The sequence below is a fragment of the Melospiza melodia genome, chromosome 2 (genome assembly GCF_035770615.1).
Source record: "Melospiza melodia melodia isolate bMelMel2 chromosome 2, bMelMel2.pri, whole genome shotgun sequence".
Taxonomy (NCBI): Eukaryota; Metazoa; Chordata; class Aves; order Passeriformes; family Passerellidae; genus Melospiza; species Melospiza melodia.
The window spans coordinates 73,421,146-73,443,953 of record NC_086195.1 but is presented as its reverse complement, the minus strand read 5'-3'; the positions used below and the strand labels follow the sequence as shown (position 1 = coordinate 73,443,953).

At 42.3% G+C, this 22,808-nt stretch overlaps 2 protein-coding genes across 2 annotated transcripts; one reads left to right on the top strand and one right to left on the bottom strand.

Moving 5' to 3' along the window:
* Positions 1-902: 902 nt before the first annotated feature.
* On the top strand, positions 903-9,709 carry VSTM5 (V-set and transmembrane domain containing 5). The gene is made up of 4 exons (XM_063148863.1): positions 903-1,046; positions 4,069-4,398; positions 4,497-4,637; positions 6,177-9,709. The coding sequence occupies exons 1-4, from the start codon at positions 962-964 to the stop codon at positions 6,218-6,220; spliced, it is 600 nt and encodes a 199-aa protein (XP_063004933.1). The 5' UTR covers positions 903-961; the 3' UTR covers positions 6,221-9,709.
* Positions 9,710-9,799: 90 nt separating this feature from the next.
* On the bottom strand, positions 9,800-22,476 carry MED17 (mediator complex subunit 17). Its single transcript, XM_063148862.1, has 12 exons — positions 22,225-22,476; positions 21,762-21,928; positions 21,114-21,333; positions 19,654-19,790; positions 19,471-19,555; positions 18,167-18,319; positions 17,258-17,388; positions 16,043-16,227; positions 15,407-15,544; positions 14,306-14,423; positions 12,891-13,050; positions 9,800-10,932 (listed from the first exon to the last, which is right to left on the bottom strand). The coding sequence occupies exons 1-12, from the start codon at positions 22,454-22,456 to the stop codon at positions 10,727-10,729; spliced, it is 1,932 nt and encodes a 643-aa protein (XP_063004932.1). The 5' UTR covers positions 22,457-22,476; the 3' UTR covers positions 9,800-10,726.
* Between the last annotated feature and the right edge of the window lie 332 nt (positions 22,477-22,808).

Here is a 22,808-nt window from a genome sequence, read left to right as displayed (position 1 = left end):
ACAGCTGTCCCTCCCTGCCTGGGTGATTGTCCTCTCCTCCACTCACCCTGAGGAGTCTGCGCTGACCAGCACGCTGAAACGTCTCTCTTTATTCCACAACTCTACTAAAGAAAACTTGAGGAGAGGGAAATGCAAGGAAGAGAATGGAAAATCTGCAAAAAGGCTGATCCAGTGTGTAACTCTTTCCCTTGTCAGAAGAGTGTATATATATACAGGAATGCCTCTGAGGAAGGATGAATTTTCAGGATTGGGATGCTTTTATGTTTTCTTATCATGTTTCCCACTATCTCACACTGTCCGGTGCTTCTGAAAGAAGCACAAGGATTGCTGGGGACCTTCTCTGGACGATAATAGAAGGGAGAGAGGAGCACCTAGTGCATGTGCCGGCTACAGTGGGATGGGAACCAGGTTCATTTTCCAACGTGGTCACCTGAGATGATATCTGGGGACACAGAGATACTGCTCTCCAGCTTTCCCCCCATCCCTGTCTCACCTGCATCATCCTCAGATTTCTTGGAGCAAAAAAGTCAGTTTTAGCACCCTGAATTGAAATTTCCCTTGCAGATGCCCACCCACACTTAAAACCAACCTCCTCGGCCAGATGTGCCGATCCCGGGCTCGGGTCCCAGCTCCAGGCTCCGGCCGGGCGCGGCAGGGCCGGGCAGGGTTGCGCCCATCGCGCTCATATCCCGGCTGGGCGATGGCCGGCGGCCGGGCAGCGCCTTCCCTTCCTCAGCCAATGGCATCTCCAGCCCGGACGGGAGATGGCGGGGTGTGAGCGGGGCAGCGCCCGGGGCCGCTGCGGGGGGAGCTGGAGCAGCTCCGGCGCCGCGGCGGGAGAGGGAGGAGGAGGAGGGAGAGAAGCGAGGGAGAGGCCTCTGGGGCAGGCAGCCCCCGGGCTCGGGCCGCGCCGCCGGCCCAGCCACTTCAATGCAACCCCTGGGGCATCGGCTTCCCGCTGATGGGACCGCTGCAGGGCCCTCGAGGCCGGAGCGCCGTCGTGGGGACCGTCACCCTCTGCCTGGCCGCCGGGTGGGCTCTGCAGAGTAAGTGTCCGGCTCCGTCCCTGCCTCCCCCGCTCCCTCCCCGGCGCTTCCCTGCTGCTCCTCGCCGCGATGCCCCGGCTCAGCCCCGGCTCAGCCCCGGCTCAGCCCCGGCTCAGCCCCGGCTCAGCCCGGCATCCGCGGGCGGTGCAGAGCGCCCGCCGACCCCCGCCCGCGGCCAGCGCTCTGCCCGGCCCGTCCGCAACCGGGAGAGGCTGGGGAGGGGACGGGACGTACCAAGGCTCAGGCAGGCATCGCTGCTCTCTCTCCCTGACACGGTCAGGGGAGGCTCGTCCCCGCCTCTGCCGCTCGAAGAGAGCGGGGTGCCGAGCGCGAGCAGCGCGGCCGCGGGGGCAGCGCCCCACGGCCCGGCCTCACCCCGCTCCGGCAGGGGCGGCCCCAGCAGCCGCCGTGCCCCCGCTGCTTTTTCAGCGGCCGAGGGAACCAGGCGTGGAGGGGGAAACAACCCGGTTAGTCAGCCCGAGGGGTGTCTAACTGGGAAACGCCGCGGTGAGGAGGGCAGGTGGGTTCTGACCCAGTACCCCACGGGGGGTGAGTGGGGATGGGGCAGCCTCAGGGAGCCGTGCTGTCCTGTCCCGGAGGGGCCTGAGGGAGGCTGCTGCCAGCCCCACCCTGGCCCGGGGAGCGGGGTGTCAGCGCCGCCAGCGAGTGTGGTTCGGTCACGGCGCTCCACCGAGAGAAGTGACGCGCAAGCAGGACACCAAAGGGTGGAGAAGCAGCCCGCAGGGTATCAGAGGCCCGTGTCAGAGCTGTCCCCCAGTTCAGAGCTCCTGCTGGCCCCGCCAGCCTGTTTGATTCCCACTCACTGCCCAGCACTCTGCCGGCCCAGCTGCGGTGCCGCGGCCAGGTCGGGTAGGCAGAGCTGCACTTCCCACCTTGACTCTTGGCCAGGCAAATACTTTGGAGTAGAGCAGCGTGCCAGGACGGCAAACTCCATGAGCTCTGAGCAGCCCCTGTACGCGCTTCTCTTGGGTGTGAAGGGGCTGGTGTTGCGGGCAGCACAGCAGTCACCTTCCGTAGGGCGCTGCATGTGGGTGTGATGTTTGCTCTCCAGCCTGGTGGATAGACTGGTTCAGGTGATCTAGGCACACTGCCTACTAAAAATGTTTTTGAATGGTTAGATAGATACTGCACTGCCTTTTTTAGATTTGCATACCAGATAGGGACAGAACATGTTTGCAAATCATTTAATGGAAAGATTTTAATTCTCTCTTTTTTACATTTATTTTGCAATTGCATGTTCAAAACAAAGCCTCTAAAAAACATGAAAGGGTCACTGAGGGGAGACACTCAGCTCCTGCCTGGTCAGAAACAGTGGGAAAGGGCTTTAAATAAACACACGGACCAGAAAACAATTGGAACAATTTGCAGCGATTACCAGAGGTTCCCGGCTGTTCTGTTTCTGTAGCTGGCACAAACCTCGTTTTCACAGCTCTGGTTAGTCTCTCCTGCACACAGGCTGAACAGCAGACCACAGCTCAGCTGAGGATGCACTGAGCTGCCCAGAAAGCATGATGTTCCTGCAGGGGGACTGGGCAGCATGAGTATGGACAATGCTCAGGAAAGGAGAAGCCCAGGAATGTTATTTGGAAAATGCCTAGGTCCTACTTGGTACCATAGATGAGCGCCTGGGAACTGAGCTGGCTTCTTGAGCTCCCCTACCTTATCCTGACCAGCAGAGTTAGAGAATTCTGCTACAGATCCCAAATACACTGAAGTCAGGCTGTAATTCACCCATCTCTTCCATTTGTGGTGGCTGTGGAGGGCTCTTGCTTTAAGATTTTTTCCAATTTTTTTTTTCCCTTGGAGAATTTTTTCTTTGCCTTTCTTAATCATTCTTATCCCTGAAGACTCTGCAGAACCTCCAGGATCATCCCCAGGTGTCCTGCTTTGCACTCATGCAGTGTAGCTGAGGGTCTCATTCTCACTCCCCCACTGGGTTACAGACATTTACAGGTCAGCACTTTTTCATTTTGCTCTTGCAGTCAGGCTGTTCCCACAGTAAGGGAGTAGAGCAGGTGAGCTGCTCCAAGCCAAACCAGGAAAAGGCATTCAGCCTTACTGTGTGCTTTATCTGCCTTTTGTCTGCTTTGATTTTTGTGGGTAGATAAGAGGATTTCAGTCTTTAGCCAAGGGTCTCAGACAAGCCATTAATCAAAAGAAAAAATGTATACCAGCTAAAACTCCAGTGTTGGTGTTCATCCAAATCTTCATGCAGAAACACCAAATGCAAGCAGAAATGATTGCAGTTACACATTAAACTAAGCCGTCAGTTCAGTTTCACAGTGTCACAAACAGCTCCGTAATCACATCAGGAGGAAGTAGATGAAAATTAAATATTCTTTTATATGCATTTTTGCCCGGATATCATCAGGAACATGAAGTCCCTGGCTTCTCAGGGACTGCATACCTTTGGATACATGTGATTTATCTGCACTGGCTTATTAACTGGTGGCCTTTAAGAAGCTGATATTTCTAATGTTCATTACACATCCTGAAAACATGACAGGGTCCTTGCCAAGACTTCACATACTTATGCCTACTACAGTTCTTGCTTTTGAGGGATGGTAGTTAATGAACATGACAGATTACCTTGGACATGGCAACTAAACTTTCCATGTAAGTGCAGGATTTTTAAAGGAAGCCAGTTACTGATGAACAAAAAAACATTGCTCAGTTTTGCTCAGTTTTCAGAAAATGTTATGCTTATCCAAAGTCCCTTTCTATGTGGGTGTTAAAACATTGAAACATATGCAAATACATGTCCACTATGGTAGAAGGATTTTTGCTATCACAAATTATAAATGTGTATGTAGTCTTCAAGTATGAGTGTTTCTTTTATGGAAAGCAGAAAGAAGAAGCTATTGAAAAGCATAATCTATCCTCTCTTAAAACAGATCACTGAGATAGGTAGGATGAATCACCAGGATCCAGAGGTTCCAGCCTGCCTGGGACAGTTGGTGCAGCATCACCTCCAGACTCATCACTCTCCTTTGTCTTTCAGCTCCCGGAGGAGTATCCTTAGTGGTCCCACAACCCAACATCAATGCAACAGTGGCACAAAACATCCTCCTCTCAGTTGAATACTCTTGCCGAGGCGTGGCCACCATTGAGTGGAAGCATGTGTCAAGCTGGGGCACCACCAGCATTGTTGAGTGGAGAAGTGGGAATTCTGCCAACATATCCACAGTCTACAAGGACAGAGTGACTACTTTTGAAAATGGCTCTATACAGCTTCGGAATGTGGGCATGAGAGATGCTGGCTACTATTTTGTCACTGTAATGGAGGAGCATGGAACCAATGCCTACGGCACCATCATAGTCAATGTTTATGGTACAAACTAAATGGGACTTCTTGGCTTTACCCTGTGTTTAAGCATCAATCTGCTTGTAATCAATTTTATAATATTATTTTTTCCATTTTCCCTACAGAGATTATCTATGAAGATTTGCATTTTGTAGCAGTTCTCTTCACATTTCTCGCTGCAGTATCTGCCATTCTAATCTGCTTCATGTGGCTGTGTAATAAATCTCTGCACCTATTTCAAAAGAAGACAACACACAAACTAACAGGTATTTCTCTAAAAATGTAGTCAGGGTATAGGGTCTTCAAGCCTGAAATTTGAGCCTAAAATTTGTACCATAAAGGTGCTAAATAGGGCCACTGAGAAACAAGACTGAAGGGCTCAGATCAGTTGTCCTGTTCTAACTCCTTACTAGTTGAGGCTACTGAATAACAGGTGTTTAGTTGAAGAACAATCCACAGGACAGCTACCTTATTTGTTTCACATTAGAAATAATAAAATACTTCCCAACATTGCTGATTGCAAAACTTGGGGAGAAAAGGCCAGAGCTGAAATAACCCCCCGTCAAAGGGCAAGAGACAAAGTCAAGAGCATCAGCCACTCTCTGAATTCATGTCAGCAAGGTGTATCCTAGGGGAAAATAATCAATTGACCCTTGGGAGTGGCCCCTATTTCAGTTCAATCCTCAATGGAGGATTGCATCTCCTCCTCTCAAACCCCCTCTTCATCTGCTCACTTTTGGTCCAGTTGCAGACTCCAATGAACACTGAGTAATATCAAAACCTGACACTGAAGACAACAGTCATGAAAAGCAGGTCAAGGGAACACAAGAGCTACACTGAAGGGACATATTAGAGAAGAAATTTCCAAGCTACTGCCAGGGATATTTGGCCTAGGCAGAAAGACAAGGTGCATGTTATGAGCCTGGGATCAAGCTCTTAGGCACATCTTTGAAATAGGAGACTTCCTTTAACACTTCAAAATATTTCAGATGTTTACCTGCCTTCTTTGTAAGTGCAGATCCCCTCGTGGTTTCTTGCCCTCTAGGTAAAAGGTCTATATTTCTTCTATAATAAGTGTTACATTACAACAAGCAGCCTAGCTACCAGTATTTTACTGGAACAACAGAGACACTCAAGCATCCTAAGATTCATGGCCCAGACTTTGTGTCAACTCTGCAAAACCTAATAGAAGAAGAAATTAACTTGGTTTGAGCTGCCTCTTTCTTTCTGTTGCTCACATATGGCTCTTAAGTGTTGCTGCTGTTTTCATGGTGCATACACCACTCACAAGCTTCTGTAGCTACTGAAAACTTGCCTATAATGCCAGAATATAGAGGATTTTGTTTAGATAAAGCCTCTTCCTCCAGCTGAAGCCAGTCTTCCCACAGAGCTGAACTGAATAGACATATTCATGTAACATATGGCAGAGTTCAAGAAAGCACAGTTCTAGAAACTTGTGTGATCTCCCAGGAAATGGTCTGAAGCAGAGACCTAATTTCAGCCCCAATTTTATCTCAGAAGAGCCCTCCATTCAGAAGTCATGAAGAGAGAGATATAAGAACGGTCCCTATGGACTAAATTTTCTTGGTGCCTTTAGCCTTGTACTGGAAGAAGTCGTCATTTTAAAGATTGTGAGAAGCTCTTTATACAGTTAAATATTTTGAAAATATGTATTTAAAACCTAATTTTAGATGAGAAAGCTTGAGCTAATATTAAAAAGTTAAAAATGTCTTGGCACAGTTAATTTTGGAATGTTGGCCTTCCAATCTATTTGCCAATCAATAATAATATCCTTTCATTTACAGCAAGTACAACAGAAGAAATTGAACTGGAAACCATTGAGTGTTAGCCAAGGACTGTATCATAATAAAAATAACAATTCTACCTCAGGAGAAAGTGTTGGCCAAGAAAGCAAGAACAAACCTAGAAGGTAAAATGTTTGTGACTACTGCAGAAACATCCTGACTTGCAAAGTAATTAAACCAGCAGTGTCTGATGGAGCTGTTTCAACCTGTTAAGTTTTCAGTTCTGCTAGTCAAGGTCAGAGTAAAAAAGAGTAGGCTTTCATGCTGAGCATGAACACATTTTTGTGGCTAGCTAATAAAATCTAGAGCCTCTACCACTCTTAAAAACAACCAACCAACCAAGCCTCTAAGATCAACCCATAAAGGAAATTACCATGGTCTTGAAGGACACCTGCATTTTGGATACAGCAAGTCTCCTATTACAGACAGAGTGGTCATTAGTATCCATCAACATAATAAATTAAATATCTAATTACAGTATTACATTAAAAAATTAATTGCAAGCACTGAATCCTGTTTATTGCACCTGTGCTGCTGCTTTTGGGTGTAAGGAACTTCCTAAAGCTCTGAAGACAAACTGCAATTTTTCATGAGACAAAACTGACTTTGAAAGAACGCTGAGCTGGTCAAAGTTCTCCCGCTTGTGTTTCCCGCAGTTGTTTACACTGCCCCAGGATGGATGTTAACACACATTTTATGACATTACTAGAACAGGTGATTGTACAAGGAACAGTACAGGCAGGCACTAAAGAGAACACTGTCCATGAAGATTAGAGGGGTCAGGTAAAACAGTGACACACAACACCAGTTGGGGTGGCAAAATACTAAACAGTTTTGTTGTAAAAGATGTCAAGTCCTTTGCAAACTTAGGCCAGTGCTGAACAATCTATCTGAGAAAAAAAGTTATAACAGCATGTCTTTGAAATACAGTATTTACAAACACAGTTCTAAAATTGCTCCTGTTGAGAAGCCACCTTTGCTTTCCCTATGTTGTAAGAAAACATCAAGTTACCCAACTAATGTTTTCTTGAATCTGCATATTGCACAGATTGCAATTCTCCACCTGTAGATCTGTGGGATGAAATAACATTTCTGTTTGTCAGTGAGAAAGCAGTAAACTGACCGAGTTCCAAATCATTCTGTTTTGCTTTTGTAATGAGAATTTGCAGTGTGAAATAAACTTTGATCTTGGAAGACATCGTGGACTAGCCTGCACCTGTAGATTGCCACGTTGCTGTTTGGGTCAAACTGCTGCTACTGCCTTTTCCACACTTTGTCTCACTACTTTGCAAAAACCTTTTACAGGACAGGCTGACAGAGCTTTGCCTCTGGTCAGGGACTGGGATGCTCAAGTGCAGAGGTACTGTGGGCTCCATTTAGAAAAACATTCAGGGAATGTCTCACCAAGTAACGATGCAGGTAGGTGCCAAACAAGCCAAAGCATCTTGTGCTCAGTACCTTTAAACCATCCCACACTGTGCTGGCCATCTGTAGTGCCAAGGGCCTCTCTCCCACTCATAAACTGAGGTACCAGATTCAGCTGTTTGCTCCTTCCTACATCTAGAACAGGTCAAAAAAGGTGAGAAATGAGGTAAGTATCAGATACAGCAGACAAGTAACAGTTTATTCCAATTCTCTGCTTTAAACTTTCATTGTCCATTTTTGTGTCTTTGAGTGAACTAAGATTTGACAGCAGGGAAACTGTAAGTGCATCTATTTCAATCACCAAACTTGAATTACTTGGTAAAGTATGCTTATAGAATATGGAAAACATTGTTAGGTGTTCCTTTTAAGCCCTAAATCTTAGACTTTGAATGAATCTTAGACTTTTAAGGCAAAAAGTATTCAAGCACTTTGAATGTGAAGCTAGGTATTAGGCTGAGCTGAATACACAGCAGGTGCTCTGCCGGACTTAGGAATTACAAAAAGTGCAGCTTACACATGAAACCGCTATTACCTGCTAACACTGACCTGAACACTGCAATTGCCAGAGGAAGTCAGCAAACATATCCAGACATGAATGACCATTCCAGTGCATTGCTGTGACTGCAGAGGTCACACGCACATTTAAACCACAATGTTTGAAAGCTGGAAGGAAAGTAGGAAATGAACACTTAAAATTCTTCAGTTTAAAATGTACTACAACAAAAGAAGTTTACAACCAGCACAGTTTTTCTATGTCTTTCAGCTTGGCTGAAGTCACTGCAACTTCAGGCACTCGATCCTTGGCCATTAAACCTGGTGCCAACCTCACTTTTAGGCAGTAATATCCCATATGAATAGCAGGGACTCAAGCAGTATTCAGAGAGAACATCCAGTACAGTTAATCTGTATATAGCTTTTTTTATAGACAATTCCTCACACAAAATTTTTACCCACAATTTAACATGCTTACTCTACACAGGTAACGTTACTTAAAAAGTACTCACATTTTCCTGAAAATGCTGTTTGCCACTATGCATTATTAAGGTCAATATTTGAGGTACAGAATGTGAGGCTAAGCTGTAGCAGCTTCTTGCTACTCTGGAGCATTTAAAGTTTTATGGCAGGTTGTTACAGTAGAAATTCAGAAACTAACAGCTGTTCTTACTGTACTTGTAAACTCCCTGCAGAACAGCAGCAAATTTAATATTTAGAGCATTCTAGATGATCAAAGGGATTAAGGCATTTTACTTTTAAACTTGAATTAAAGAGATGTCCAAGTTCACCAAATTGCTTTGGCAATCAATTGAAAAGGTCACTAAAAATTCACTAATGTCATTATTTCATATTCAAAGATGCACTACCAAGTTTCAAGGCTATCTCTCTGTTAGATGTCTAATCAGTCTGTTTTCCAATAAAATTAGGAATCCCTGTGTATTCAACACCAAAACACTGACTCTCCAGATCTCTAATAACTCCTTTTTTTGATGTTGTTATTATTATTTTTTCAGCTAGACCTAGAAGTCTTGACAAGTGTTTTCATGCTAACATGCAGAGCTTGCTATTCTGTGACATGGGAGATGTCATTTTCAGGAGAGAAGTCCTGCAGCCACGAGATTGTAATAGTTCCACAGTGATCTGATTACTTGGTAACTAAGAACTTGATGAAAAGGCTATTGCTACATGCAGACCTGTCAATTTAGTTTAAGAACAATAAAGTATAAAGACATGTCCAAGTTTCATGGACTCATCTTCTAATTATTTATAAGAGATTTGTTGTGTTAGCAGGAGTCAGCCTCATCTAGTCAGATGCATGAACGCATGTTGGCTGAACTGTTCACCAAGAAACAACCCCCCCCTCTGCCTGTAATCACACAATGTCTGCTGGCACAGCAACACAGGACCTGGCATCACAGGGCTTCAAGATCAAGAGACTTATTTTCAACTTGGGCTTTTAATTTTCATCAGTTGTCTTGGGTAACACATGAGCACCTGAAAGAAAAACCCTTTCTCTCTCTTAGTTCAGTCACACAGAAGGAAGTTCTTACAGGAACTGGAACAAGACGCTCCATGCTGGCCAACACCAATATAAGTACAAGAACTGCTTTGGATACCTGCTGAGCAGGAGCTTGCTGCTTATTTTCCTATGATTATGCTTTATACTTGAAAATACAACAAAATAACAACTGTCACCATGGAAGTGTGATGCTCAATTTGATCATGTTTATGTGCAAGAAGTTCATATATATACATATAGACAGACACCTCATAAGACAATACAGACATGAATATGAACCAGTTTACACAGTTGCAGAAAAGACCCTTAGCACTTAAGTACCAAACAAAATGAAAGCTTTGTTGAACACCATACTATGTTTCAAGAAGGCTAAAATTACAACCAAAACTATAAAAAAGTGACTTTTTTGTTTTGAAAGAACTCAAGAGAGCTGATATTCAGGAAGATATTATTATTTCCCTGGATAATAAACAATCATGGAGAATGCAGAAGGAAGACCCAGATGCTCAAGTGTGGAGGTTCACTGCATGAGAGTTACATCCTTCTATACAGTCACTAAGTCACAAGTCACCCACAAACTAAAATTGTCAGAACTTTGCCAGCCAAGTAAGGCCCTTTCCTCTATATTCTTGTAAAAAACAAGTTCAAAAAACAAGTAAGTAGTCAACGTGACGCAGGCTATCAGAGAGGAAAGACTTTGCTACAGGCAGTGACTTTGTAACACTCTCAAATGAAACTGTTAAGGAAACATATTTCTCAAAAAGAAAGGAGTCACCCAGAATCCCCATCAATGTACAAAAATTCCAACTCCAGAATGCATCAACTCAAGGACTGCCAAATTTAATTTTATAAACAAAAAATTACTATGTCACTCTGGACAGAGCAAATTTCAAAGATACAGCTGAAAGGAACTTTTACAAAAAATTGTATGTATTTTATATGCCACCGAAAAAGGTTTAATTACAAATACCAAAATGGTTATTTCTGTACAGGAAATAAATTTGATTTTGCTTTCTTGTATTGGCCCATAGCTCACATTTCCCTTTGCTGCACTGGCAGTTATCATTGCACAGAGACACCTCAAAGCACTCAGAGAGAGGCTGACGCTTCACTAGCAAGGAGTTAGGGCAGCCATGAGGAGTTCCATCTTATACACAAAGTTCCGCCCTTCCATTTTGTTCCACTGCACCTCCTTGAACGGCCCCCGGAGATGATTCCACTTGCTGTCCTGCAGGACGTCGCCCTTGGGGAGATCCTTGCACTGGCTCCGTGGGAACTGAACCATGACTTTGCTGCCGCTTTCCGGGCCGTTACGGACTGTGGGGAAAGGAGATCTCAATGAGCACTTTTGCACTGGAGGCATTCCTCATACTGAATATTCTTCCTGCTGTATTCTATCCTTTACTCCTACTCAATTACAAATATGCTGAAAGCAAACAAGGGAAATTCTCTTCCTTTCTTTCTCAAAGCTTTTTCTCTGGATTTTCTCTCTCATCTCCCACTTCTCCATGATTTCGTTGCTTTCGCACTGCAGGTTCTTGGTTAGCTCAAGACAGAGAAACTTTTAATAAACCCCAAAATATCCACCTAACAAATGCATTTCTTTTTGCCCAATGATGCCAGGAAGGGCAAAGGCTTCATTGCTCATTCTTTCTTTGGATGTATTCCCCACTATTATATTGAAAAACATATTGTTTCTAGTGGATTTCTCTCAAAGAGACAGGATCTAAGTCATTAGGCAGTTAATTTTAATCACAAAATTCTGTGAGACTAATGGAGGGGTGGTGGTCCTTCACTGGCTTGGATGGGTTCTGTGCTTTCATGCTGGGGACGGGTGTGTGTTGGCTTTTTAAATGAACAGTTAGAGAGGTACCACCTAGCTTTCCCCCCATCTATCAAGCTAACCTTCTATAAAGAGATAACTATCAGGCTGATTGAACATAATTTCTCTTTCACAAATTGATGCCAACTACTCCTCATCACCATGTTCTCCACGGTATGTTTGGAGAATTCTTCTAAGACTATTTTTTTCCAACTCATCTTCCCAGTAATTGCAATGAGACTGATCAGACTACAGTTCCCCACATTTTCCTTCTTGAACACAGGATGCAACATCTGCCTTCTTTCAGTCCTCAGGAGCCCTTCCTGAGCCTGGCCTTTTAGGATCAAGAGTGGCCTTGCAGTGACATCAGTCAACACCCTCAGCAGTCATGGATATATATCCCACCTGGTCCCATGAACTTGTATATGTCTAAGTCTGTTCAAAGGTTCTCTAACCTGGTCTTCCACTACTGAGGCTGAATCTTTGCTCCAAAATTTCCCATGAGTCTCACAGTTCCATTTCTGAAGGCCAATCTTCAGACCAAAGTAAAGACAGTACTGAGTACCTTGGCCTCCTCCATGTCCTGTGCCACCAGGTACTCTCTCTATTTAACAGCAGTCCCACATTTTCCCTAATCCTTCCTTTGCTGCTGACATACCTGTTGAAGCTCTTCTTGCTGCCCTGTACATCCCTCACCACATTCCTGTCCTATCCTTAGCTTTCCTATCGTTATCAATGCATGCTTGGATAGTCTCTCTATATAAGTGGTTGTCCTGGGAGGGATAATCTCTTGGAGCTTCCTATGTCATGAGTTCTGCCACAGGCTCCTTGTCCATACATACAGGTCTTCTGTCACCTTTGCACAACCTCCTGAACATTAGGAATAACCATAATTGAGCTTGAAAGAGGTGACCCCTGAAAACAATAATAATAGCACTCCTGGACCCCTCTTCTTTCCATCCCATAGGATCATATCCCATAGGATTCTTTCAAAGAGATCCCTAAAGAGACCAAACTGTTCTCCCTAAGTTTGGAGTTGTGATCCTGTTGTTTATCTTGTTTCCTTCTCTCAGGATCCTGATGGTTTCTATAATCGCTTTTTTCTATGCTAATAATAATACATATAACTAATTATCTATAATCATATATTATATAAACAAATATTTACATAATATTTATCAAAATAATATATTGAAATAATGTATTCATGTAATACATATAATTTTCCACAGTGACTATAAGAAATATTTTCAAGCCTGTGTAAATTAAATCAGGTTTATATTAAGTGGCTTCCTGGGCAAGGTGTTGATTCTATTCTATTTAGATGTCAATTCCATACACAAAACAGATAGTCTGTAGACTTTTAAAGCATATTGTCAATTTATAGCAAAATATTCTACAAACATACATGCTCTCAGAAAGATCTGAGTTCTGTTTGCACGAGGGAACATACCTGAAATGGCATAGTCTCCATTTGGTGATGCTACAGTTATTGCTGATGCATTGCCAATGCTCTCCACTGGCCCCAGACCAACGTGGTTACTGAAACTCAGCACATGCCAGCCCATAACTTTTGCAAGCTGCTGAACTGCATGTACTTGGTGCTGTGACATCTGCAACATAACAAGAGGTTTGTTTTCTGTTCAATATTTGCAGACCATAGAAAGAATTGCTTATGTAGTTTAGCAAGTCTGTTTTCTGTACAATAATTACTTATAAAAGTAATTTTAAGTTCTCTACTTTCAGAGAACTTTTTTTAATATGATGGTAGAACTTTGCGTTATTTGGATTTAGACTAGTTCCTCCACAGAAAAGAAGACCACTCTATTATGCAGTTAAATGAATTTTTCATTGGTATATGCTCTTATATTTTAATTTAAATGATTAAATGATGCTTTAAATGATGCTATCAATTTACAAAAATTATTTAAATGATGCTATCAATTTACAAAAATCTTTATTTAGGTCTCAGAAAATTAGTTTGCAAACAATCCTCTATTTCAACAGAAACAAGACTTCCGCTGTAAAATATATAAAAATAAGAGAAAGTATTAGCAGAAAAAATTCAGAAAAAAAAAGCTGAGGTCCTCACATGCATGATTATCTCCATTAATGCTCAAGTGTAAGCACTGAGTTCTAACAGCTTAGGAGTTTAAATGCTACTGTTTTCCTGTATCATGACTTAAACCCTTGTAACAAGGAAGTATCCAGCACCATTCAGCAGTTCTCTGTGAACAAGTCTGACAACACTCGATCAAAAAGACACGACCTCAGCAGAATCTGTTTCAACTTGTTTTCTGTGTCATGGAGTTTTATGTAACTGCAACAGGCCAACCACTGTTATTAAAGACCTGTATTTGACTATTTATAATGCATAGTGGGGAGATTGTTACTTCTGAATAAAACCAGCAGGTTGCTCTAAGCAATTAAGAAAACAAGAGTTCATTCAAGTATCAGCTGATTTAGTAACAACAGATGTAAAGTGAGCATTAACAGACAATGTTGAAATGACAGTAATTGTGGGTTCATTAAAAACTTAGCTACAGTAAGTTTCATATATAGAATACTTTGTCTGCTATGATTACCACCTACTTGCTTCTCCCATAATGAGCAGCATAAAGAAATGCATTTTAAATTGGAGGGAAAAATTACTATGACTACTGACCCTAGTAAAAAATGGCAATATATTTTAGTAACAGTTGCTAAAGACTCTACACAAACATAGTGAAAATTCAGTCATCCAGCTTCCCTTCTCCACTATCTTAATTTGAACTTTAAATATTTTCTACATAGATGAAAGCAAGATTCTAACTTCTTTCTGTTTCCCAAACATCACGAGAAAGAGAAGTATAACATACGTGAGTCTACCTGGGATAAAAGGAAATCCTGCAGTTCTTGCTCTTGATGAGACAATGTAATAACTCTTCCATCTCTATGCACAACTCTGATTTGTTCAACTCCAATGTTCAGCTGTAGTTGAATGGATCTTTGAAGACAAGATCCATATTTATTCAAAAAGCATTAAAACGCTTAAGAAAACAGGAAACTAAGAACGCAGAATCCCACCCAATCATTGACAAGAATTCCTAAGACAGACGCAAAGCCTACAGAATGGGACAGCAACTCCAAATATTCCAGTTTCATCAGTTACCACAACAGCTGCCTCTATAAGGCAGGTGACATATTCTGTGGCATGCTCCCAGACCTGGCCTACCATTTGTTCAGGTCATGGAAGCTTCACAGCTCCCTGCCTGTCCCAACCCAAGTTTCCTGCCAGTTGTGCAGGGGAAAATGGTGTGTTCTATGCTACAGACAAAACCTGGGCAGCTTATGTACTCTGGGATAAAGACTGGAAATGCACCAATAGTCATTTGCCTCACAGCAGGTTGCCCCATACTGCAGTCACAGCCAGAGCACACTGCTCTAAGAAAACACTGTTGATGCATTGATGAATTCACTGCTGGTCAGTCTGCAAGCATTTACTTCTGGAACATCAAATCTCATATTTCAGTAACAACATGCATAATTATTGCATGAATTACAGGAGTTGCACATTTTAGTACATATGCAACCAAGCCAGGACTGAGCAGATTAGCTTTCGATGACCGGACTGGAAGTTTAGAATGCAGCACCATCAAATGATACTTTGTATTCAGTCACCTCTATCCAAAGGCAATTCCCCGACCCCGCCACCACCAAGTGTCCATTCTTATCTTAAATTTCTTCTTTGAGAGAAAACTGTACTAATTAAAGATGTACTAAAGATATCTTCATTAAAGGGTAAAGTGGGTGACATTTTCTTAAGGTGACTGTTCATCCTACAGTGAAGTCAGAAAAACAAATACACACAAATAACAGACTCCTACTTGTCTGTCTGAAGAGAATCTAAACTTTTAAAGCACAATGTAAATACGTGCTGCCTTTGCTTAATGCCTTTACAACTAAAAGGACATGCACTCTCATACTTACTTGCATATCTGCTCATATCCTTGAGAAGTTATTAGAACTTTAACACTGGATTCATAAACATCATTGATATTGGACCAGTGAGCCTGAATCTGAGGATCCTCAATCCGACTCGCCAGACTGTCAATGGTTCGAGCAGTTCTAGAAGATAAAGCCATATTCCACACACAGTAATCCAGGCAGTTTGTGCTGTTATCTTGCTTTCAGGAAGCAAGGAGGTTATTAGATTTAACAGAAACATGTGGATCAAAATTCCATTTCAGCACTGTTCTGGTGCTAATGAAGTACAGTTTATTCTGTACATTTCTCATACATTCTGCAGCACAACTGAAGTGGTATTACTCAGTATTAGCTACTGCACTGCTAAGAATACTAAAAAGGATTTATGCACTTTGAGATAAGTAGGGACAATTATCAGCAGCTTATATTGCAAGTGTCACAAAGATCTCAAAGAAATCTGGTATTTTTTCGTTTTACTAGCTGAATGTTGTTTTCTCATATTTTTTCATAATGTTTGGTTCTTAGTACTTACAAAAAAAGACCGTATTAACCATGAAAGAAACAGCAGCTAGTTTTAAAAACACTTAAAATAGACAATTGTATTCTATGTTACTGTAACAAGAGTATCTTGTGACCCACCTTCGTCTCAAAAATATATGCTTTGCCTGTTTTATGATCTTTTCCAGAAGTCCTTCATTCGACTGTAAAGAACTGATTTCATTTTTATCAAAAGCCTGGGGCCCTGCAAGTCTCATCCTCTTATGGCCAAAAGGTGCACTAGCTGGATGTGGCATCACTGTCGAGCTCAGGGTTTGCTTGTGACACTGCAACAACCAACAGATGTTATAAAAGGAAGGCACCAAATAATGTATCTGCAAGAAATATTATGTATCCTACAATATGTTGCTTTACATCAAGTTTTTTGAGTGTACATGCTTTCAAAAAGTGGAACTTTTTAACTTTTTCAGCCTGACAGCATTTTAAAGACAGTTCTTCATACTTTCCTTCCTCAATTTATGTGTCTTTCAAACCTTATAGAAAGTAATTAGAAAAAAAAAGTGCTAGCTAGAAGAAATTTGGTACAATGGCAGTAGTTCCAACTAATAAGTCTTCCTTATATACATCTATGGAGACAGAAAGAATGGTCACTTAAAAATAAAGGAAGTATTTCAAACAAAAAAATTTGAAGTACAGAAAGTTTTAGCAGTATGTCCAAAGTAAAGGAAATTCACAGGAAAGGTGGGCACTGAACAAAAGCTTCATGAACCTTAAATCAGTGTTTAAAACACTGGACTGTTCCACATGACTGCATGACTTGCAGAGCCATGCTCTAAAGAGGTGAACACTCTCTGGAACATGGTTTCCATGGTTTAGAGATGCAAAACTGGGCTTCTTTCCTGAAGAGAGATAACCTCAACCTCGTACCCCAGCTTCTGCTAGATTATTCAAGAATCCAAGATGCTGAAGCAGAGAAGTGGACCTTCAAATAAACAAAGCTATTATGGCAATTGATTGTTCCTTCATGAGGATATGGCTGACCAGATGCTCACTGACAGGGCTTGGTAAGCATTATCAGACACAAAAAAGGGCAGAACTGATGAACTCTACTGGACAAGCTTCACATGGCTTTTCTGAAGTGAGCAGCCAGGTCTGAGGCTAAGTAAAGAACCAGCATGCCAAGAAAGCATTAACTGGAACTCCCAAACCACCCACACCCATGGAAACCCAAGCTGCCTTCCACAAATGGATGGAGAAGGACTGGCCTCTAGCGGCACTTGGCTGTTATACCAGGGCCACACACTGGGCAGAAGGCTGAACCAAAGCCCAAGAACTCTTCAGCCATATATGCAGTACCTCTCTGATAAGTTGATGCAAATTATGTTCCAGAACATAGAGATGATCCTCTGGATTCTGTTTTTCAGAAGCAGCCTTTTGTGACTTTTTATCATTGGAAGAGTGACACAGAGAAATAGACAGCTGCAAACCTGTACAAAGCAGATGGGGAAAAAAGATTTTAAAAAGTGAGCACTGACAATTTTCAAGATTGCTACTGAGAACTTCTTCATGTTTTATACTGAGTAGTTTAACAACAAGTATTCACTGTATCAGAGAAAAATCAAAGAATGATGGTGGAGAGCACAGCACCAAAGGCAAATAAAACTTGATATTCACTGAAGTGTTGACAACTGTGAACTCACCAGATGCATTCCACATCAATTTCTATGACTCAATCCCACACAAAAAGAAGTCCCCAGGACCCCATTCCTTTCTCAAAGAAGGAGTGATTAACTATCAGACACATTTTAAGCAATCCAGAAACATATTCTTTGCATGATACAAAGGGTTGTGTAGCCCTTGTAAGAACAGAGGATTCACCACTGACTGTGAGCCACCTTTATGCTGTTTAATTATCCTCACGGAAGAGGCTTTTAGGTTTTTAGTCTTTTGAGGACTCATAAACTCAAGTCTTGAATTTCTTCTTACACGCAATCCAGGAGCAATGACTTATGCTCAGCTCCAAACTGCCACATGCACATGGCATTACATCTGACAGTTTTAAGTGCTGCTGACAAAAAACAACCACAAAGGAAAACAGAGTACATTAGAAACTACTGTGCATTAGCTGAAATTCTGTTTTTCAAAACCTTTGAAAATCAAGGAGTTTATTTTTTCTTTTGTAAGGACAGAGCGTTAAAAAAAAGGTGGCATCAATCAGTATTTAAGGAAACAATTGTAGGCTAAGCATCTTAAAAAGCTTCCTACCTGGGAAAGGCTGGGAAATTATCTGATTTTTCACTACAATGTGAGGAATCTGTGATTTAATTTGAACAGCTTCTCGTGACAGCTGGGCAAAAATTTCTTTACATAGAAGAACATTCTGTGCAGTCTCCAACTTTGTCTGCCAGTGTGCAGAACCTGAAAAGTATAAATCAATGTTTGCAGGAGGGAAGAGCAAACAGAAGCCACCTTTTTGTTCAGATGCCAAATATTATGCAGTAGCCAGGTGTAACCACTAAGATAAAGCAGTCAGTGTCTTATACCCAAATTGAGTATTATCAGAATTTTATCTCAGTTAAGCAAGCACTTGAGGGTAAAACTAAAACTAATTTTGATTCAATTTTACACACTATATTGCACATATTGTACATGTATATTGTGAAGTGCAACACCCTTACAGAACAGTGTATTACATTCCCATTGCTTTTGTGAAGGCCTCTCTTTATGAACTTCTGTTCCTTAAGTTTTAGTTTACTTTCAATGATATTTCCAGCTTTATTAAATTCACTCTATGATGAACTACCCAGTAATGTTCAGTGCACGTATGTGCTTTCACAGTGTTTAGAGACCCAAAATTCTTGGGAGATTCTGGAGTGAGTAAGCACACAAGCTGCATAATGTACCCTCAATACCATATGAAACACCTCATAGTACAGCACTCTATGTTCAGGACAGCACCAGCATCTGTATCAGACAACTGTGAAATAAAATCCTGCCAGTTCATTTCTAACTTTACAGAGTAAAGGATGGCTTTTTAACCCAAAAGTTTACAACTTCCCATACTGGCACATATTAAATGAATCAATGTACTATCACTGCCAGGTGAGCTGTTGGTAATTAACACACAGACCACCAGCAGAGTTTCAGATCCAGATAAAACATTTGAGCAACAGACACAAATGATGCATTAGGGGGAGAGTGAAGAGTGAACAATCACTAGTTCAGCTGAATTAATGGGATGTAACTCACTGAAACACAACACCTTGGTTTGATTTCAGTTTTGGGCTTAAACTTTTAATGTCTACCAAAAGGGGCTCCAGAATACTCAAAATACAACCCTAATAATTCTGTTTCAGAACTGAATAAACACATATGGAAAACTGAAGGAGCATGCTTTGAAAGCATAACTTCCCCAGCAGCCCAAGCAGCACCCAAACAGAATATTTCAGTTTAAATAAGGGAAATCTTATTTACTTTTCTTCCCAGCTATATGCTGAAATTTTCAAACAACCATCATATGCAAACTCATTCCTTGAGAGCATATTCCTAAAACAACATATGAACTGTACCTGGTTTTGATTTTGGCAAGGGTCTTTTAAAGAGATTGACTGTCCCGAGGTCACCAATGTCTGGTGCTTGTTTTTGAATAGAAACCTAGGCAAGAGGGAGCAGTATTTAATGTTTGTTCTCTGTTGCAAGCATACAATTCTAAAACAAAACTCCACTAGGTTATTAAGGTTTTTCTGACAAACCTTGATGTATGCTGATCCCTCTAAATCACTTGGAATTTGAACATCCAAGGGACAGTAATCCTCAGGTATTTTTTTATCCAGGTCAATGTCAGTGTTCTTTATCACCTCAAATGTGCCATGATGAAGAAAAAGGGAGCCTGAGGAAAAAAGGACAAAGACATACACATTAAATATTGAGCACCTTCTGCAAATAAAAAGCTCATATTTCTGTTTTGGAAGAATATGTAATTCTGAGTCTCCAAATCTTCAGATCTGCACTTGAGTCACATTTCTTAATGACTTCTTAAAAAAACTCAGGTAAATAAGAAAGCTTATGCCACTGTACCAGCATGTCAATCCTCCACTGTGCAATGTGTAATATTTTACAGTAAGTTAACACAGAGTATTCAATAATTATGGGAGGAAGTTGAGAGTTTTTTGAAATTGAGTCATTAGGTGCAAGGAAGGAGAAAAAAGGAAAAGATATTTGGTTGAAAAAAGACAAAAAGGAAATGTGTGAAGTTTTGCAAGCAGGTAGTTAAAGGTACAACATCCTTATTGATTTAAAGGAATTGTGATGATGTTTGCCTAGGTAACTTCATAGGCAGTCATTAAGGGACTGATAAAAGCAGATACCCGTATCTGTACATCTGTACATCTTTTTCATCCAGGACACAGTTCACCTAGTTCAGGGCAAATCAACTAGAAACAATACATAGCCGGGGGTACATCTACAGCTTTTTCATGAACAAATCTCAATTTGTCCTCCCCCTCCCTCACCAATGCCAACAGGAACCCAACACATTTGGTTCTGATGCCTGCTTTGTACCTACATCCTAAGTTCTGTGTGATCTGTATTCACTTTGTCACTCCATAACGGCCTCTAGAACCCTGGGCTGCTCACCCCTTTAAATGCAATCCATGAATTAAGGCATATCCTCAGCATCACTTCTCAACTGTAGGAATAACAGGTACAATAATCCACCTTCAACATCACTCTTTAGTCATATGGTTTTGTTTTACCTGGTCTGAATTCTGGGGAGCAGGGAGTGAGACATCATAAGCCTTTTGGGTCTCTTCTAACTCAAGATATTCTAGGATTTTCTAATCTTTGATTAAAAAAAAAAAGTAACCAACTCTTCACTGTTTTTTTTTAATGCTTTACACACCAAACATAGATAAAAGCCAAGGATTTACAAAGTCTGCCTGTCAACTGATCAACTACATTGCAAATGCAGCATTGTTTTCCTGAACAAATTCTTAGTAAAATACTACAGTTAGCTTTTAAAATCACTTTCTGGATTGAAGATGCCAAGATATTTTTGCTGATACTAAAACAAGAGTTCTCCCTTTATAAACCTGTCTCATAAATAAATTCACATTGAAATAATTTATTAAGATATATTCCATCTCTTTTTCCAGTTACAAAAAGACAACTTCATAAAATATCCCTTCTTGTGAAAAAAGATCCTACTGTTTACCTGCACTTCTGTAGCTCAGATCACCAAGAATTTTATCTCCCACTTTTCTCAGCTTCCAGTGTTGTCTCAGTCTTAGCAGTTCAGAGTTGAAGTCTCTTTGTCGCTTATTTTCCTGATTTTCAGCAACTGATTTGGATAATCTTTCTGCACCTTTCAACAGGATCTGAGCTGCTCCAGCTAATGACTTCTTTTTTGAAATCAGCTGTAGAAACTGAGGATTCTAGTACCAAAACAACAACAAGATACTTGCACTTTATTCACGAAAGATGATGACAATGATTATTAATATTATTATTATTATTATATTATATAATTTTAATTAATATTTATTTATTATTAGTGGAAACTAACTGACAGTGACTGATATCTTGTTTTTGCTGGATGTCCAGTAATTCATTCAGAATTACTTTCATACCACCATTATACAGCTGGAAGTAGCATTTTGACTTAAAGCTTCAGCAAAGAGGCTTCTGAAACTGATCTCAACTCCCATCTCCAGCCTTACTCTGACCCTCAAAGCACTGCACTAACACATCAAAAGGAACATTTTGATAGATTTTGTACTGATCACACGTGAAAAAGAAAAGTCCACAGGAATAATATCTTCAGCATCAAGCCACACAAAGCGCTCAACTAGGTACAACATACTTGTTTTGGAGGAAGGGGATCCTGCCCGACGGGATCTAGAGTCATGAACTTCTTATCCTTCACAATGCTAAGAACGTCATACAACACACACATCTCGGTCAAGGCACTTCTTAAGTTGTTCCTCACTGAATCCCAAGGCCAGAGGGATGGCTGGAACTTTACCAACCCTAAAAATAAAACAAAAGGAAGGAAAACCAAAGGACATTAAAAAGGTACGTGTAAAGCTGATTTTTGAACCACAGGGAGATCATAACGGCATGAAATGACAACAGTAGATGCGATGTCGTGTTGTCTTTCCCTCTCCAATTTACTGGGGCTGGGTCACGAACACTGTGTCCAGCCCCGGGGGGAAGGCAGGCCGGGCCCAACCTCCCGCGGAGCCGCAGGCCGGCACCGCCTCAGCGCGGCGGGCCTCCAGCAGCCGCATCCCGGCGGGAGGGCTCGGGCTCCCGGCCCTTCTCACCTTCCTCATCCTCCGTCTCGCCCGCCTCGGCCCAGGGCCGGCCCGCCGAGCCCGGCTCGTCCTCCTCCGAGCCGGAGCCCTGGCTGAAGTCGATGCGCTGCGCGAGGCGCGCCAGGTTCTGGGACATGGAGAGCGGCTGGAGGTAGGTCTCGCTGCCATCCAGCCCCACCTCCTGCACCTGCTTCTCGCACGCCGACTCGATGCTGATGCGCACGGCCGGCACGCCCGCCATCTTGGAGCGACCCCCGCCCGCACACGGTAGGGGACGGGCCCTGCAGGGGGCGGGGCCAGCGCCGGGCGGGCTCGGCCATTTCCGGAGGCGGTCGCGAGGGAGCGGGCTCAGTGCCGAGGGGGCTCGGTCATTTTCGGAGAGAACTCGGAAGGAGGCGGGGCCAGCGCCGAGTGGGCTCGGCTGCCTCCGGAGACACTCGGGAGGGGGCGGGGCCGAGCGCAGAAGCTCGGAGCTGCTGCAGTTTGCTTCTCCGGCCTTATTTTTGACCAGAAGTTGGTTTCATGTCCCGTTCTAAACATAACTTCACCTCTAGTTCCCCATGGTCTGCTGTGGCCACTCAGGAAGCTCAAGC

Coding starts and splice junctions, on each gene's coding strand:
- MED17 (XM_063148862.1), bottom strand. CDS start 22,456: ATGGCGGGCGTGCCGGCCGTGCGCATCAGCATCGAGTCGGCGTGCGAG. Junction 21,334..21,761: donor ATCCCCTTCCTCCAAAACAA/GTATGTTGTACC, acceptor TTTTGGTACTAG/AATCCTCAGTTTCTACAGCT. Junction 18,320..19,470: donor CTTGCCAAAATCAAAACCAG/GTACAGTTCATA, acceptor TATACTTTTCAG/GTTCTGCACACTGGCAGACA.
- VSTM5 (XM_063148863.1), top strand. CDS start 962: ATGGGACCGCTGCAGGGCCCTCGAGGCCGGAGCGCCGTCGTGGGGACC. Junction 1,047..4,068: donor CGCCGGGTGGGCTCTGCAGA/GTAAGTGTCCGG, acceptor TTTGTCTTTCAG/CTCCCGGAGGAGTATCCTTA. Junction 4,399..4,496: donor CATCATAGTCAATGTTTATG/GTACAAACTAAA, acceptor TTTTCCCTACAG/AGATTATCTATGAAGATTTG.